General features: G+C 33.7%; 1 protein-coding gene across 3 annotated transcripts in view; it reads left to right on the plus strand.

Moving 5' to 3' along the window:
- The window catches only part of TppII (Tripeptidyl-peptidase II), a 583,232-nt gene that overhangs the window by 443,726 nt on the left and 119,099 nt on the right, over positions 1 to 20,407 (plus strand). For all 3 annotated transcript variants that reach the window (XM_090408276.1, XM_090408286.1, XM_090408295.1), the window contains 2 exons: positions 264 to 364; positions 18,606 to 18,702. In XM_090408276.1, the coding sequence (XP_090264402.1) occupies positions 264 to 364; positions 18,606 to 18,702 (198 nt within the window). The remainder of the gene's footprint in view (positions 1 to 263; positions 365 to 18,605; positions 18,703 to 20,407) is intronic.

Consider the following 20,407-nt stretch of genomic DNA (forward strand, 5'->3'; position numbering starts at 1 on the left):
GTTAGGGCTAGAAGATTTTTAGCTCTAGTTTTCAAAAAAGAGTAGTATTTTTATTTGGAAGAAATGCTGGCCTCTCCATTGAGAGCACACTTTAAAGGAGTCTGGTTACAAAATAATCTAAATAACATAAAACTTTCCCATAGAGAATTCTGCTACAAGTTTAATGTTAGCCAGACTAATATTGAATAATAGACAAGCAACAATGAACAGACGCTTTATTTTAGTAATGTAGATTAATTATATAAAATTTGTTCTTTTACCAGCATGCTGCTGAAGGTATTCATCGTGTTCATGTGTCATCACTTTTACAGTATGAAGAATTATTTCCATCAATTACTTTAAGAAGTCAAGTGATGGTTCTGAGGTTAGTGTAATTTGACTATAATTTATTTGATTTGAGTTTTATTTTGAATCATAGTCTCTAGTAGCTTTCAGATTAAGGAAAAAATCAAATTAATAAATATTATTGTAATAGTAATTGTTGTTATTAGACTATTGAGTCTCAAGGCATCATGAGAGATCCCTTCTAGCCATTGCTGTGCCTCTCTTTAAATTCATGAATTCATTAGTGCATTCATCACCTTTTCCAGCAAATTCAGTCTACTTCATATGTTATGCTTATCAAACCTTTTAATTTCCAGTGATAATTCCTTGTTTTTTCCTTCTTTGATTACCCTCTAAACAACTGCCTCCACTGTCTTTTCATCCCCATCCCTTATAAATTTAAGTAACTAAATCTGTATATAAGAACTTGAATAGTGTCATAACATAACATGTTATATTATGGAATACATCATTAATTTCAGCAGTCTTCTTGTTATTACATTAATCCCCTGCTTGTCTTTGAATTTCTTTGAAACCAGTTTCTGAAATGTAATTTCTTGTCACACAATACATTGCGATCTCTTGTCACTTTAGATTCTTGTAATATTATGCTTAGCAATATAACTATTACAACTGAGGATTATTATTAAAACTGATTGCCTCCATTGCTCAGCTAGGCAGACAATGCATCATGTGCTTTTTTGATTGGAATGACTAGAATCAAATTCCATCTGGGACACAAGAAACATAAGAATTTTTCATCTGAAAGTGTGTTAGCCAGTCTCATAGAACAGGATTTTTCTATCTTAGCAACTCAAAATTTTAATCCTGTAGAAACAAATTAGTTGGAGAACACATGCAAGTAATAGACTTAGTATATGTTGGCCACTGATGTTACCTTAGTTATCTAGACTGGGATTCCATTCAATTCCGGCTGAAATTGGAAAATGTTTGAATAAAAATTAAGAAAATATATGATATAAATGGTAAGTAATCAACTTTGAAAGTCAAAAATCCTGAGATTTAATAAAAAAAAAAAATAAAAATAATAAAAAAAAAAAAAAACCTGTGACTTTACAATATTTGACTGCTAATACATTTGATAAAAAAAAGCATATGTGAATAGATCCCAAACAGTTAGAAAGCAAATGAAATTTAAATGCACAGCTAAATTAATACAGGTTACTACATATATGCACATTATTCCTTTACTGATATAAAATTTTTGCCAACGATTTATAAAAAATTGAAGAACTGCACAATGGAAAAAATTCAACAATGCACCACTAAAGCTTAAGTAAGGTATCAAGGGTCAATTAATTCCTACTAGAGCTAAGAACTCATTAGCATTTTAGAGAAGTACTATTTCCTGTAAGGGAAATAAAATTAAGCAATTGTTGCTTAATACACTCTCATCGGGCAGGGTTCACACGTGTGTAAGCCGTAAGCCATGGCAGGAACTAGCTTTAGCATTGAATGGTCACATTTTCACAAAGCTTATTTTGTAAAATTAGGATTTGTGAAATGTCTTAATGATATCAAAAATCTCAAATGCAATTCAAACTGATTTCAAGTTTTATATATATTGTTTGCTATAGAAAAGTTGCTTTACATACATTTTTTGCTTTCTGTACCCAGTGATTCAATTATAAACACTGTTACACACATTTTTGGCAGTGAAAATTTGAAAGAGGATGTTAGGACAAATGTATTTAGTTAGATACTGTTTGGCACTACAATAAAAATGTTTTGGTTGTGCATGTCACATATCATATGTGGGAGACAATGTGTTTTTCATTATAATAGGTTGTTCCAGTTGTCACTATTACAGAGTTTGTTGCTAAATCGTACATAGACTCTAAATGTTTCTGTACTGTATTTAGTGATACAGTAATTTCCTTTTTTTTCCCTTGCTTCTGCAGTATAGTGTCTGTTGGGGATGGCATGCTTCCAGAACTGCATCCATTGATCTTCACAACAAAATACTAAAATATGCATGATATCTATTAATGATAAGACAGAAGAGCCACTGACAAAAAAAAAAAGTAAATAAATGTAGGATTCATGAAAGAGTGGATAATTGTTCCAGTGATTGAAAATTATTTATTTATTTCTGATTAAAAAAAAAAAAAAAAAGTATATACCAGTCATCAGTGAATAAAAGAAAATTCTTAGAAAATCAAGCAAAATATAAATAAAACATAGAAGTAATTACATATAACAAGCATAACAAATTTTACAAGATGATTTGCTACTCTATCAACCCATGCATATTCTGCCATGTCTAGATGAATCACCTGAATACTGGATTAGTCTGTTTCTGTAGTTGTTTACTAAGCTACCAAATGTATAAAGCCAACATTTATTATTGGTTAGTTATTTATATTTCATGAAAAAATCACTTTCACTCTCCTAGTAAGTTTTAATCATGCCATCATTATATTAATTATATCATCATTGTATTAATTAGTGTTCGAGGCTGCATTGTGATTGGTCGGTGAATTTAGAGCTCATGTAAAATTGGCGATTTTTATCTGTTTTATTGTGTTATTTTTATCTTAGAAAATTAGCGTTTTATAGTATACTAGTGTAGATTTTAGAGAAACTTTGTTTATTTAGTGTTTTAGAACATTTTTGTTAAGATATTCCAATACTAAATATAGTTTAAAATGACAGCAAAAAATGCACAAGAAACATAACACTAAGAAGAGCAGCAAAGTTGAGAACAAGAAAATGTGCCCTGCTAAGGAGGTTATTGAAAATGAATTAACCTCCAAAATAGCAAAATTAATGTAGATTATCAGAGAGAGAGATGATGCTGGAATTTCAGAAAGACTCAAAGGTCGAAACCAAGACGAGTTTTGACCTTTATTGAGGTCTCGTCAGTGGGAGCCAGACCCAGAGGTGGTGGTGATACCAAGGCGAGAGCAATGGAGAAGTCATCTTTACCTATACGAGTTGCCAAAAGGTGTCTCACCTTATTATTAAATTACTCTGGATTAAGAGAAAGATGTTGGAAGTTTTTTTCCACTTGGTTAGAGACTATAATAAATATAGTTTAATCCTTTATCCAAGTGTAAGCAAACAAAATTTGTGCCTGAAGTATCTTCAAGGGAAAACTCGATAAAGGTCGAAACCAGTCTGGGTAGTGGCTCTTCCTTTAATGCATAGCATTATACATGTCCACAAGGAGATGTGCTTTGCATTATGGGAGATACTAAGACAAGGAGTGATGAGAGCTTGGTCCACCTTTACCACGAGTTGCCTCAGTCCTAAAGACACTTCAGGTGCGAACTTTGTTTGCTTACACTTGGATAAAGGATTAAACTAAATTTATTATAGTCTAACCAAGGGAGGGAAAACTTCCGACATCTTTCTCTAAATCCAGAGTAATTTAATAATAAGGTGAGACAACTTTTGGCAACTTGTAGAGGTAAAGATGACTTCTCCATTGCTTTCGCCTTGGTATCACCACCACCTCTGGGTTTGGTTCCCACTGACAAGACCTCAATAAAGGTCAAAACTGGTCTGGGTAGTGGCCTTAATGCATACCATTATACATGTCCGCAAGGAGATGTGCTTTGCATTATGGGAGATACTACAAGGATTGATGAGAGCTTGGTCCACCTTTACCATGAGTTGCCTCAGTCTTGAAGATACTTCAGGTGCAAACTTTGTTTGCTTACACTTGGATAAAGGATTAAACTAAATTTATTATAGTCTAACCAAGTGGGAAAAAACTTCCAACATCTTTCTCTAAATTCTATTGATATGCTGCAAGTAAAGAAAGAATGAATGACATGAGTAATGCAGCAGTAGATTTGAGCTGTACTAAAAAATTGTTTTAATTAGTTTATAGTGTGACTTTTTAATCCCAAATTGTGCTGCATTTTTCAGTTTTGATACAAGTGTCCTTCAGTGGTGATGGTGGTGGTGTTGAAATTTTTTGTTGTTTATATTTTATTTTGCTACTTGTTTTGGATACAAGTGTTCTTCAGTGGTGTTTTTGTTGAAATTTTTTGTTGTTTATATTGTGTTTTGCTACTTGTTGTTTGTAATGCTTCAGCTTCTGAAGATTGCATCCATACAGAAACATACATCAGTGGCACAGAAGGCTTCTGTATGAAAGTCTGGCTCTGCCTTGGATTTTTCACAGTGGATGCATTGCGAAAACTGCTATATGTATGTATGGAAAAATGTGAAAGATTTGTTGACTATAAATTAAAGATACCAAGAAATTATATACTTGGTTTAATCCTTTCATTCATTCTTTCTTTCTTTTGCTTGCAGCATATCAATAGAATTTAGAGAAAGATGTTGGAAGTTTTTTCCACTTGGTTAGACTATAATAAATTTAGTTTAATCTTTTATCGAAGTATAAGCAAACAAAATTTGCACCCGAAGTATTTTCAGGACTTTAGTAGTTCATACATAGAAGTAAATGACTACACATTACTTGCTTTAGTATCACATAATGTAAAGCACATATCTTTACAGACATGCGTAATGCTGTGCATTATGTGAGGGGGTCACTACCCAGACTGGTTTCGACCTTTATTTAGGTCTTATCAGCAATGGGAACCAGACCCAGAGGTGGTACTAAGGTTGAAGTGCTGCAGAAGTCATATATATTTTCATATACAAGTAGCCGTAAGGTGTCAGACATTATTATCAATATTCTCTGGATTAGAGATAGTTGGTGGAAGTTTTTCCACTTGGTTATACTATAAATTAAAGATATCAAGAAATTAGATACTTGGTTTAATCCTTTATCCAAGTGGGAATGGAAATGGATATTATCATGGAAATGATTGAGGAGAAAACAATTTTGTTTTCATCTGATTTGGACCTATCAAGTATGTGCAAAGATGTTTGCATAAATAGGACATAGATAAGAACAGAAATCTGCAAGTTGGTCAGCTGCATCATGTTGATTACAGACAAGCGTATACAAAAATGCTAGTAGTATCAAACAAAGGAGTTGAATTAGTTCCCCTGGTCAGTACGTTGAGACCTGGGATTGTAGGACATTTTAGAAGTAGACATACCAACTGGTATTGAGTGTAAAGGATCTAGTATTTTTAGGAAGGATAGGCAGGATAGGAGAGGAGGGGGGGGTGCTGCTAATGATATTAGATGATGACAAATCCAGTTAGTTGAGACCTGTGACTGTAATACTAGTAACAGTCTTTCATGTAGCAATGAGTTTGAAACCATCTGTTGTGAATTCTAATATGATCAAAAACATAGTGGTGCATTTTTACAGACCTGGTAGATCAGTTGTAGTGATGAAGAAATCCATCATCAAATAAAGATGATGGCTGCAAAAATAGTAATCATAATGGTGGACTTTAATTAATCAGACATTGATTGGGTATCAGTAAAATCTCTTGAGCAGAATGAAAATAAATTTATTGAGCTGTTATGAGACAACTTTCACAAGTGACATGTGACGAAAGGAACTCAATCAAAGAGTGTTAGATTTGATTATAGTGTCAGAGGGGATTTCTGTTAAAGATGCAATTATTCTGCCTCCACTTGAGAAGTGGCTAAGTTTATGAATATTTCATTCAGGAAAGACTACATACTGAACTACAAAGCAGGAAATTATGATCAGCTGAGGATTATGCTGGATTCGAATAATATCAACAGTTCATGGAAACCATTTAACAAAATATCTGAATCGTGCACTATCAAAATGTGTCCCTAGAGTTCAAAGAATAAATAGGTTACGAGTGAAACGGATGTATTTTTTTTTTATTAAGCAACAGATTAGGAAAGATTAAGTAAGAAAAGGGTGATATGGAAGGAATGCCTTATGCATAAGAATGATGTCAGTTATGAAAATTATAAGGCAAGCCAGAAGAGTCGCAACTATTATACAGAAAGCTAAGTGTCAGTGTGAAAAGAAACTGGCTCTGCAAGCTGAAGACAATACCAAAATAATTCTAATGTTATGCTGCAAGTAAAAGAAAGAATGAATATGAAAGAATAACTACTGAATGCAGATGGTGTGAGGATGATAGATGCAAAAGCAGTTCGGCTAATGACCGCCCATTTTGCTAAAAACTGTCAACCTGGTGTATGCAAGAATTGCAATCACCGATACCTCTTTACTGTATAAAGAAACTCGGGTATAATATCTCCTATAATATCTCCTCCTCATATACTCAGGTATATGAAGAGGAGATATTATAGCTGTTATTCCTATTCAAAAATTGGAACTAATTGGATATGCGCATGGATGCTGAAAGAGTGTTCAGTTGAACTAGCTATTCCTTTAGAACAGGGAAGATTGAATGTATGGTAAACTTGTTGCATAAGGTTGGTGAAAAGACTGATGTAACCAGCTATCAATCAATCATTATCTCAGGAGCAGTGGTGAAGATATTGGAAAGGTTAATTAGGGCTTGCATTCAGGAATGGGTTGACAGAGAATCTCGACCCTGCAAAAAACTTGCTAACATTGTATAATAAATGTTGAGTTAGATAAGGGAAATGGATACACCATGATTCTTTTGAATGTACCTGCACATTCTTTATTTACCAGTTTGTATACATGGAATTCTTCATCTGCTACAAACATATTTCAGGAACGTGTATAATACCAATTATACACGTTCCTGAAATAAAAATTCCTGAACGTGTATAAAAAAAAAAAATTCTTCACTGCAGCTTCACGTTCCTAAGGGATAGGAAAGAACTGAGCTGCACATCTGTTAGTTTGTTATACAATGAATTCCATAAGGTCATCAGTTAGGAATGCAGAACACACTGCAGATGGATTTTCTAGCATCAAGTGGTAAAAGAAGCTCATTTTTTTTTCTCTGCATGACTTTTTTTGTTTTTGACACTGACTTTTTTTTCTCTTCATTAGCAACAGTTCAGTAGAACAGTTATTGATACAAATATTCAGCTTCAAACAAATGGAATCCTACTGGATTCCATTTGTTTGAAGCTGAATATTTACAAACTTCACTTTCTGAAATTATCTTCTTCATCAGATGAGGAACTGCTTTGCAAATACGAAACATGATTCCTCTCATCATGGAATTATTCACTACCTGTTTGAGAATTCAAACTTCATCACGTGGATTTTTTTTCTTTTTGTCAGCAGCTCAGAAGTGCTATCACTGGAACATATAGATTTCCCACATATGTTTGTTTTGTTGGCAATCATCAGATGCAGTCCTCTTCTTATAGACTATAGAAGAATTTATTTTTAGTCAGATGAATAAATGGATATTCATGTGTGTGTATTCCCTCTGAAGATTGAAATGAAATTGTCCCTATATAGTGAAAAACATCCCCCCTATAACAGGCACCGTACTGAAGACCTTTACAGTCTATGCACTATCTATATTAAGCAACAATTAGTGTAATTAGACAACTGGAATAAAAATGACCTTTCATAATGAAAAACTCATCCACTCCCATAGGGGCAACATTTTTATTGTAGTAGCACTAAACATAATATCTATTTTCCTGATATCCTCTGTCAAATTTTCAGTTGCAGAAAATATGCAGTGACCCCTGTTTATAATGTAATCATTATATGCAGAGAGCAAGCAATTTATGTAGGGCAAATTTTCTAAAGCAAATAAAAATGTATGTGTACATATATATCATGAAATCATTGGAAATTGCCTTTGCAGTTTCCTATATCATTAAGATAGTTCACAAATGCTAATTTTGCAAATAAAGTTCTTCCAGAAACGTTGTAATTAACATGCTGTATAAGCTGTGAAAATGTAAATGGAAAACTGTCCAGTGTGAATGTTTTAAGCAATGTCTGGAAGTCATTACAGTAATTAGATTTCTCAACATAACTGAGTTCATCTTTTCTAATACCAAACAGTCCTGGAATGCACACCACTGGCTCCTGACTTATTCTACGCTCTGAAGAAGGCACTTGTTAATTGTGGCAAAACCAGTTGGCATTTTTTGTATAATTATTAGTTCAATAACTAATAAACCATCATTTTATCACTCAACTCCTTTGTTAAATGTAAACCTGGTAATCGAACAGGGCTTTGATTTTACTGAAGTTTAACAAACCATCATTCTCACACACACACACACACACACACACACACACACACACACACACACAATGCCAAAACACATGCAGGAGTGTATAAATTACCATGTCCCTGCAATTGGGCTTCTGGACAGGATGATCTGTTAGCATTCCTCAGAAAACAAGAGGACTGCAGACTGTTTCATACACTCCTTCATTTTGGATTAAACAGAAGAAACTACAATGACCTAGAAGCTGTTATTATTCAGAGACTATATCTGTAGCTAGCTAGCATCTCCGCTGAAGATTTCCCAGTGTTGGATTCTAATTATGTAGAAAATAGAATAAATGTTATTTGATTCAGAATCCAACATGATTTTCCGTCACAAGAACTATATTTGTAAATATTATTTAATGTAAATAACATAAATTATAATTGATATCATATAACTACCTTAATTATGTCAAATATTTAATTGCTTAATCAAAGAAATGTTTTAATGGTAAATAGATTCTGTATTAAATATTATTAAGCTGTTTTATTTATTATTTTGTCAATTTTGTAAGAACTTATATTTGTAATTTAACTACGCATTTATTGGAATGCAAATATTCTATTTATTCTTTTCATGAAAGTTAACGTTATGTAATAACTGAATGTAGTTATATGACCTAATGTAACATTCGCGAGAATGTTTACGTTTATCGGTTGTCATAGAGACGCGTGAAATAAACGAGCGCGAGTGAAGGGAACGTGGGCAAAATAAGAGAAGAAAATATATACGTAGTAGTAAGTAGAGAGTCGGAACGGAACTTTGGAACTATAAGGTAGCAAGGAAGTAAACTAAAGAAGTAGAAGTAATTAAAAGATTCCTAAGGATAGGAGTTGAGTAGATATTTTTTTATATAAGTGAATCTTATAGTTGGCTGAAAGCAAATCCAGCCGTAGTAATAAAAAGAAATTATTGCCGTAATCGGATAATTAGAGAACTGGACATTCAAAGAAGAATACTGAATAAATCCAGTCAGTCTACAATTACGACTTATTTCTGTACTACCATGAAAGGGAATTGTGCGGAGTTTAACTAGTTGATGAGTGATAAACAAGAATAATTAATGTACCTTATAGTTGTTGTCTGGAATCATAAAGCGCGATTAATAATGTTTTAGTTATAACCTTGGAGAATTCTTATAAATGTGTTTCGCAAGTGTAATAAATATAATTTGAAAGTGTGCTCACAAATTATTGGAAGTACTGAAGATTATTTCTGGTAAGGACAGTCATATTAGTTTATCTCGGTGTATGAAGATTTAAGTATTAGTTCCGTTGCGCTGTTTCTAACATTAACTGTAGTATATCATCGAGGCTGAGAGTTGAAAATATAGATACATTGAAATAATATCTGCCGTGGTTAGTGCCTGTTATGAGTTAATCATAGAGTGTGGCTGAGAGATGCATGGAAACTGATTAAATAAGAAATTCTATTGTAATAAATTGAGTAAAGAAACCTTGTGATTCTGAAACTGTGAATTTGTATGTGAAAGTTTGGAAGATTGATTTATTGTGAATGACTTGACCTGATGCACTAACTTGACTGAGTTGTCATATTTAAAAGTGGAATACATGTATTTTGTTATATAACCATATATTAAATGTTTTGTTTGTTAATTTAAATATTGTGTTTGCCCCTGAATTTCTTTTTACTGCACCGTTCACAAAAATTCGGATCTAGCAGGAATCCCAGAAAGAAAGAAAATAAATACCATCGGCCTGAATGATGAATAGACTGCTAACTAATTTTGAATTAAACTTACTAATTCATATAGACTTATCTAAGGATAGAGTGGCGCAGTATAATAGAAATTTCTCTACCCTTAGATCTGTGATTAATTTGCAATTAGTTTTCCTTATTTTATGAAAGTGACTTTTAGCGAGATGGCGGATTCGAACGTCAAGAGAACACATCACGACAAAATGGCGCAGTTGACAGGATGTGATTTAATTGATAGAAAGTAATTTAACAGCTGTAAGTTAATAGATTTAATTTAACTTGGTAATAATAATTGTGGAATTGCTCCCTGAAAATTTAGAAAGTAAATTGAATAAATCACAATGAACTGGTTGTAATCAGAAATCAGGCAAAGATAAAGTTTTTTTTTTTGAAATTAAAGAATTGTATTAATTAAATTAATACTTTATTTATCACTATGGCTGTTACTTCAAAATCAGAGATGGAAGACAGTGAATTTTTTAGAAGTATGAATCCCCAACAAGTAATTCCCCAATTTTCAGGAGAAGACTCTGATGATGTGTTATCTTTTTTTACTTATGTTGAGAAACTCAGAGAAACAGCAGGTTGGACAGACTTTCAATTGTTGGTATTACTTAGAAACAAACTAATTGGTAAAGCTAAGACATATTTTTTTTCATCTCCTATACTTAAGGAAACATTTGAATACAAGAAGTTTAAGGAAGTCTTACTATCTCAGTTTTGTAAACGGAGGAGTGTTGGACCAAATTTGTGGAAGCTACAGAGGATTATACAAAAGGACAAAGAATGTTTTTAGTGATTTCTACAATCGGTTACTAACTCTCTCTGAAAGTTTAAATGTATCCAATGAAGACAAACCTCATTTGGATTGGGCAGTTTATCAACAATTTAGACAAGGTGTCAGACAAGAACTGAGGGAGACAGCCTATAAGAAGAAGATAACCTCACTAGAGGAATGTCTTATAGCTGTCAAGGAAAAGGAACAGATGATTGGAGACCTTTGCCTTTCATCCAATATTGGCCTTGTAAACATAGTAGAAACAACTGATTGTTCCATAGGAGTAAATAAATCCTCAAAAGAAAATAGAAAGAAAGAAGATGAAAGGAAAATCATTAGAGAGAATCCTATTGATCATAATTGCATGTCCGACACAAAAGAACAAACCAACAAGAAATTATTCAAGGAAGTAAAAGACATTATTCACCAGGAAGTAGAAAAATTGCAACAGCCAATGAAGAATAAATTAGATGAAGTAATGAAAAAATTGACAGAAATGACTGTAGGATTTCAAGAAAATTTCAATCCCACAGCAGAAGATATTAGTAAAGTTGTCAAACTGGAGGTTGAGAAGCAAAATAAACCAATATTGGCTAAATTGGATAGAGTAGTGGAAGCCCTAGAGAATGTTCGACAGCAAATTCCCATTGATCCTCAACCTCAGACAAGGAGAAAATTTCTCAGAGATGATGGAGATCCTCCTAAATGTTTTAATTGCAACAAGATTGGACATTATGCCAGAAATTGTTTCTATAACAAGGGAAACTACTCTAATAGCAGATGGGACTCGAAGTTTGGATACAAACCCCACAGAAGAAATAATGGAATTCAGAAACAGCAGACACCTAATGAAAGAATGATGACAGTTAGAGGAGAAATCCTAGGTTCTAAGTGTAATATTTTATTAGATACTGGATGTAATGCTTCAACTATTAGAAAAGATTATCTCCAAAGTATAAGACATAAATTAAGGAATAATATTGCCAAACTTAGACAACCTGTAAGAATTACTTCTCTTTCAGATTCAAACTTTGTAGCATATGAAAAGGTTCGAGCTAGAATCTACCTACCAGAATTTAAGCTAAGTGTCTGGCAGGACTTACTTATCATCCCCTCAACAGCTAACATAAGCTCTCACGTCATATTGGGAACAAATTTCTTGGAAAAGTATCAGTTCTCCTGTGATTTTTTTAGAAAAGAAATATCCCTAATGAACAGGAAAATAAGTGTCAGAACAAATGGCAATTATATGCATAATAGAACAAGGAGGCAGAGAGAAAGGTTTCATATACCTGAGAAAGGATTTGCCCCAAATAAAGTGGCGCTATCTGTAACTGAACCAACTATGGAGGATAGTAATATACAGTCTGTTATGCCTTATCTACCAAAATCAGAATGTAATACTGATGAGAATTCTCAACAACTAATAGCCAAACCTGAACCTGAAGTTATCAATAAGGATGATTTGGATAGATTGGAGGTCTGGGCTAAGGAGAATGGATGTCAGTTCAATGTGGCAAAATGTAAGGTTATGCATTTTGGGGTGAAAAGATTGGCGGCAGTTTACTGCATTGGTGGAACCCTGCTCCAGGAAATTGATGAGGCACGAGATTTAGGAGTGTTGGTAGATAAGGAATTGAAATTTAGGTGACACATTGCAAAAGTGACCAAAACAGCTCATCAAATCACTTGGTTGCTGAAGAATACGTTGACAAGCAGGTTATTGTTCCTCTCTATCGAGCCTTGATAAGACCCTATCTAGACTACTGTGCTCAGATTTGGTCACCTAGGTTTCTTCTTGATGGGGAGGAGGTGGAGAGGATCCAGAGGCGAGTGACCAAGATGATAGCAGGTCTGTGGAATGAACCGTATGAGAACAGGTTGAGGATTTGTGGGTTGCAAAAATTGGTTGATAGGCGGAGGAGGGGAGATATGATTGAGACATTCAAATTACTGAAGGGTTTCTATAAAATTAATTCAGAAGATATTTTTGAGAACAGGGCTGGTTGTGGGAGGACTAGGGGACATCCATGGAAACTGGGCAAAAGTGTGGTTAGTAAAGGTGTTAGAGCTGGGTTCTTTACTTTTAGAGTAGTGAATGAGTGGAATGCGCTCCCTGAGTCTGTGGTGGATGCTGTGACAGTGAATGAGTTTAAGGCGAGGTATGATAGATACTGTATGAATGTCAAATAGTTGTGATGAATATGATTTGGGCCTCCCTCAATGAGTCTAATGACTCCCTGGAGTTGCCCGTAGTAATAGTAATAGTAATAAGGAACAATTAACAGTTGAGGTAAATTGTGCCAGGGTGACTAGTCTATGTAACAGAACTAGGACAAAAGAAACAAATTATCAAAATGATAGACAACTGAGGATAAAAGTTAGTAACAGAGAACAGAACTTCTACCCTGAAAGGACAATATCACATAAGCGTAGCAATCAAAATTCTCCCTATGATAAAAACAACAAGAACTTAAGTGGAGAAGTGCAGAAAAGTAAATACATAGACTGTAATAAAAAATTTAATCATGTTCAAACTAAGTGCTATTTAAGATCTTGGAAGGGAGATAAGAATTCAATTTTCTGCTCTTGTGAGTCTAGTGTAAAAAATTTTTCTTTAAAGAAAAATTTTTCAAAGGAAGAGTAAGCCTTTGTTGGATTCTAATTATGTAGAAAATAGAATAAATGTTATTTGATTCAGAATCCAACATGATTTTCCGTCACAAGAACTATATTTGTAAATATTATTTAATGTAAATAACATAAATTATAATTGATATCATATAACTACCTTAATTATGTCAAATATTTAATTGCTTAATCAAAGAAATGTTTTAATGGTAAATAGATTCTGTATTAAATATTATTAAGCTGTTTTATTTATTATTTTGTCAATTTTGTAAGAACTTATATTTGTAATTTAACTACGCATTTATTGGAATGCAAATATTCTATTTATTCTTTTCATGAAAGTTAACGTTATGTAATAACTGAATGTAGTTATATGACCTAATGTAACATTCGCGAGAATGTTTACGTTTATCGGTTGTCATAGAGACGCGTGAAATAAACGAGCGCGAGTGAAGGGAACGTGGGCAAAATAAGAGAAGAAAATGTATACGTAGTAGTAAGTAGAGAGTCGGAACGGAACTTTGGAACTATAAGGTAGCAAGGAAGTAAACTAAAGAAGTAGAAGTAATTAAAAGATTCCTAAGGATAGGAGTTGAGTAGATATTTTTTTATATAAGTGAATCTTATAGTTGGCTGAAAGCAAATCCAGCCGTAGTAATAAAGAGAAATTATTGCCATAATCGGATAATTAGAGAACTGGACATTCAAAGAAGAATACTGAATAAATCCAGTCAGTCTACAATTACGACTTATTTCTGTACTACCATGAAAGGGAATTGTGCGGAGTTTAACTAGTTGATGAGTGATAAACAAGAATAATTAATGTACCTTATAGTTGTTGTCTGGAATCATAAAGCGCGATTAATAATGTTTTAGTTTTAACTTTGGAGAATTCTTATAAATGTGTTTCGCAAGTGTAATAAATATAATTTGAAAGTGTGCTCACAAATTATTGGAAGTACTGAAGATTATTTCTGGTAAGGACAGTCATATTAGTTTATCTCGGTGTATGAAGATTTAAGTATTAGTTCCGTTGCGCTGTTTCTAACATTAACTGTAGTATATCATCGAGGCTGAGAGTTGAAAATATAGATACATTGAAATAATATCTGCCGTGGTTAGTGCCTGTTATGAGTTAATCATAGAGTGTGGCTGAGAGATGCATGGAAACTGATTAAATAAGAAATTCTATTGTAATAAATTGAGTAAAGAAACCTTGTGATTCTGAAACTGTGAATTTGTATGTGAAAGTTTGGAAGATTGATTTATTGTGAATGACTTGACCTGATGCACTAACTTGACTGAGTTGTCATATTTAAAAGTGGAATACATGTATTTTGTTATATAACCATATATTAAATGTTTTGTTTGTTAATTTAAATATTGTGTTTGCCCCTGAATTTCTTTTTACTGCACCGTTCACAAAAATTCGGATCTAGCAGGAATCCCAGAAAGAAAGAAAATAAATACCATCGGCCTGAATGATGAATAGACTGCTAACTAATTTTGAATTAAACTTACTAATTCATATAGACTTATCTAAGGATAGAGTGGCGCAGTATAATAGAAATTTCTCTACCCTTAGATCTGTGATTAATTTGCAATTAGTTTTCCTTATTTTATGAAAGTGACTTTTAGCGAGATGGCGGATTCGAACGTCAAGAGAACACATCACGACACCAGACCTCAATAAGTATGGCTGCAGTAATTTAAAATAGTAATCTTGCCACAGGCATGGATTTTTTTGAAATTCCTTCTTGTTCCTCTCCATAATGCCTTGATATGCCCACATCTGGATTGCTGTGCTCAAGTCTGGTCCACTGGGTTTCTTGGAGATAAGGAAGTGGTGGAGAGAATTCAGAGGCAAGTGATCAAAATGGTGAGTGGCCTGTGGAATGTTCCCTATGAGGATAGATTGAAGGTGTGTGAATTGCAGAAGTTGGTTGATAGGAGAAAAAGTGGGGATATGATAGAAACATTTAAGTTGCTCAATGGGTTTTAAAGGATAGAATGCAGCGGAAATGTTTCAGCACTTGGCTAGAGGGACCAGAACAAGGTTGAATAAAGGTTTGGTTATGGGTGTAAGGACTAGATATTTTGCTTGGAGAGTTGCCAGTTGTGAGTGCTTTGTCTGTTAATGGGTTCAAGAGAAGTATGATAGATTGGGTCTCAGGACGTTATGGAGGTGCCCATATAATAATAATAATAGCAAAAAAGTAATTATTTGTAAAATTTACATATTTTTATTTTAAAGATAATTTTAAGATTATCTTCATCCCAATAGTCTTTTAACACATTTACTGTTTAAAATGTTATTTCATAGTATGTATATTTTTGCAAATTCCACATGATTGAACATCTATCCATCTTCCTTTCATGTTAGGCCCAATAGCCTGTTATGGCCAAGTAACTTGGCTTCATAGAAACCTGATTACTGCTTATAATAGGGTGGTTAATACTTACATTATCTGCAAATTACATGTGTTCTTCTGACCAGTTTGTCTGTTTTGCAAGATGAAAAATCCGTGATTCCAGAGGGAAAAATCCTCCCACCTTTCTCTGACACTGGATAACTCACCTTCACTTGAAAAGTCCTGATAAAGATTCTTCACATTCTAGATGGAATTCAAAGTTTTTCCTACCAAGGGCATCATCAATGCTGACATCTATGAAAGCTCATATAACCAAATATTTCAGAAGAAATTAATTTTGAAGTTAAAATTAATATTACTGTAAAAAGATGTTGTGAAAAGGATATAAAATTATAACGGATATTTACAATTTCATATAATAGATGAGATATACAAGATATCTCAAGACAAAATTTCTGAAGAAACAAAAACAGCTGATGAAGAAATGAAGCAAATAACCCACAGAATAAAATTGAATACACTGAATTGTGTAAAACGATCAGAAAACGTATCACAGAAGAATTAAGAAAATTTAATTGTAAATTCATACAACAAATAATTGAAAACAACTAGTCTGTTTATTGCTGGTTGGCTTTTTTGAGACTAGTTATTTTCAATTGTTTGTTGTATGAATTTACATTTGAATTTTCTTAATTCTTGTTAAGCTGCAGTCAAACTACAAGATGGGACCATAACCAGAGATATGTTATTGCAAAAAGAATTGAAGAATTTTACTCGGTATTATATCAGGATGATGAATTAAATGAAGAAGATGACAATTACTAAATAGCTGAAGTACCGCAGATTCTATCAGAAGAAGTTATGTGGTGCAAAGCTTGCGAAATGGAAAAGCTGCAGGTGAGGATGGAGTTATAGCTGAAATTCTAAAGGCAGGTGGAGAAACGATCTACAAATCCTTAGCAAAACTATTTATTTTATGCCTGAAGAAAAAATGATGTACCAAGAACATGGAAGAAGGCTACCCTAATTCTGCCACATAAGAAAGGTGAAGTAGAAGATTTGGTGAACTATCAACCCATCAGTCTACTATCAGTGGTTTACAAAGTGTTTACAAAAGTCTTAGCTCATAGGCTTTGTACAACTCTGTACCTAGCACAACCAAAAGAACAGGTAGGCTTTCGTAGTGGCTTTAGTGCAATGGACCATATTCAAGTTGTACAACTGATTATTGAATGGTGTAATGTATGTCAGTTACCATTATATCTTGGTTTTATTGATTATGAGAAAGCCTTTGATTCAGTAAACCTTGTGCAATACTTAAAGCATTACGAAACCAACAAGTGCAGGAGCTATATGTCAGGACCACCATATCAGCATACACCAATACCACAGCAGCAATTCATATTAATGTTAACATCTCTACTGTGAAATACAGATAGGTATAAGACTGGGTGACACAATATCTCCGAAATTATTCACAACGTGCCTGGAAGAAATATTCAGACATTTGATTGGGAAAGGAAAGGTCTGAAGATAAATGGAAGATATTTAAGCCATTTACCCTTTGCAGATGACATAGTTATCTTTACTTCAACTGCCCATGAATTACAGACTCGTATCCAAGAACTCCAAATTGCTAGCAAAACAGCTGGACTAAAGATAAACCCTAAAGAAGACCCAAGTTATGTTCAATAGCTATGTCCAACTAGAAATAATAAAAATCAATAATGATGAAATTAGACAAGTAGATCATTACATATACTTAGGACAACAGATATCAATGGAACAAAATATCATGGATGAAATTAAAAGACTCACGATGCTTGGTTGGAACATTTGGAAAATTACATTCAATATTCAAAAGCCGACTACCGTAATGTCTGAAATGAAAAGTTTTTAACCAATGTATTCTTCCTATATTGACATATGGCTGTGAAACACGTGGACACTAAATGCAAAGGAAATTCAAAAATTAAGAACAACACAATTTAGTGGAAAGAAATATGCTTGGTATCACAAGACTGGATCACAAAAGGAGTACATGAATAAGTGACATCATTGGAAGAGTGAAACATCTGAAGTAGGAATGGACTGGGATATTGCTTGAAGACAAGATCAATGATGGACAAAAGAAGTACTGGATTGGATTCCACGAGAAGAAAAACGACCAAGACTCCAACCACAGTGGATTGATGATATCATCAGATTTGCAGGAGTGACATGGGAAAGAAAAGCCATGGACAGACAGCTTTGGAGTAATATTTGAAAGGCTTCATCTAGCAGTGGATCGACAGTGGCTGATGATGATGATGATGATAATTGATGAAGTAAAAATAAATTTAAAAAAAACTACGGAAAAAATATAAAATGAATAAAAATATAAAAAAATCCTTAGTCCACTTATAATACTGATGTATTATCCACGCCTAATATTCTAACTCTGACTTTTACTTTATTATACATGTGTTATTCTATTTATGCTTCTATTCATACATTGAATGTTTTGAACAGTTTTTATTCTCATACCTCCTTATCAAAAGTGTTGCAAGCCAAAGTTTAAAATTTGTCCCTTCTAACCCTTGCATTTCATAACCTTCTTTGATATGCTTTTAAGTTATTTGTAGACTAAGTGATTTGCTAATCATAAAAACCCTCATACAAATCATTGAGTAAGTCTATGCATAAAATTGAGTATCTTTATCTTGCAGGCCAACAGAACACAAGTTACAACCATTAGGATGTAGAGATATAATTCCAGAAGGTCGTCAAATATATGAACTTCAGTTAACTTACTTATTTGGTGTGGTAAGTATCACTTGAAAGATAATGTTCTGTAGTTGTCCTAATATATTTAAAAATTATAGATTAAGATTATGCTATACAAAAAACAGAGCAATTCATTCTTAGGCAGACAACTTTTAAAGCAATTATAGTATTTTAAAATTTGATATAAGAACTGCACAGAATTGTAAAATATCTTTCCTGTTTTTTTAACTAAGGATATGCAAACTTCAGTTCTGAGTTTTTAAGAACCCCTTCAGACTTCACTAATATAACTTGTATGATTTATAAAAATCTGAACTAGAAGTACATGGTTGTTTTTTTTAAGGGTATTAAAAAGTACAAGTTGTTAATTTTCACTTAGCCAGTCATATTAACTTAATGTATGGCAAAAAATATAGAATTAATATAGATTAATCCTATTTCAAAAGCATATGTTAATAAAACATCAGACCTTATTAAGTCACATTTCCTCTCCAACATATTTGAATTATTTATCTACACTGTTTGTTCTGGTTACTTTCCATGGAAAAGTAAAATAGATAAATAGCTAGATGGGTCTGCATTGGGATCTGCTCCATGCAGGAAGGTATTTATATAAGCAATCACACCAGTACCTATCCCAACAGACTTATGCGTGCAGTTTATAATAAATTTAATTTAATTCTTTATCCAAGTGTAAGCAAACAAAGTATCTTCAGGACTGAGGCAACTTGTTGTAAAGGTGGACCAAGTTCTCATCACTACTTGTCTTAGTATCTCCCATAATGCAAAGCACATCTCCTTGCAGACATGTATAATAGTATGCATTAAGGGAAGGGCCACTACCCAGACCGGTTTCGACGTTTATTGAGGTCTTGTCAGTGGGAGCGAGATCCAGAGGTGGTGATACCAAGGTGGAAATAATAGAAATGTCATATTTACCTATATGAGTTGCCAAAAGGTGTCTCACTTTATTATTAAATTACTCTGGATTAGAGAGAAAGATGTTGGATTTTTTTTTTTTTTTTTTTTTTTCCTGCATGCAGCTTCGTTAGCTTACTTTGGACAGACTGGCAGATCGGTACATCTGCAATAATCTGTATGACCAGTCAGAATCAGCAAACTGTGCTCTGGATATTCCTTCATTCAGGATTGAATGGAAGAAGATATCTGTGTTACATAAAAGATGTAGCTCTCTCTAAGACCATTTTTAAAAATAGCATCAGTTATGAAGCACTTCTCCAGCCTCAACAACTATCTTCTTCTTCTGCAGCTTCTCCCACTTAAGTGGGGTCACTGTTCATAATGAGTCTCCTCCACACCTTCCTGTCTTGGGCTGTCACCACATCCAAGTTCTTCATCTTCAAGTCCTCTTCTACCAGCTCCCTCCATCTCTTCTTTGGCCGCCCACGCTTCCGCCTTCCTTGCACATCCATCTGCATGACCCTTCTTCCCACATATTCGTCCTCCCTCCTCATCACATGACCAAACCATCTCAACCTTGCCTTCTGTATTTTCGCTCCTAAGTTCGTAACTTTCACTGTTCCCCTGACATAGTCATTTCTCAGACGATCCTTTCTGGTCACACCGCACATCCACCTAAGCATTCTCATCTCTGCTACTTCCATCCTGCTGATGTTATTTTTCCTCAGGGCCACAGTTTCTATAGCATATGTCATAGCCGGCCTCACTACTGTCCTATAAATTTTGCCTTTCAGATTGATCGGCACCCTCTTATCGCATAACA

The sequence above is a fragment of the Typopeltis vanoorti genome, chromosome 2 (genome assembly GCF_054136105.1).
Source record: "Typopeltis vanoorti isolate ZY-2024b chromosome 2, IOZ_Tvanoo_1.0, whole genome shotgun sequence".
Classification (NCBI taxonomy): domain Eukaryota; kingdom Metazoa; phylum Arthropoda; class Arachnida; order Uropygi; family Thelyphonidae; genus Typopeltis; species Typopeltis vanoorti.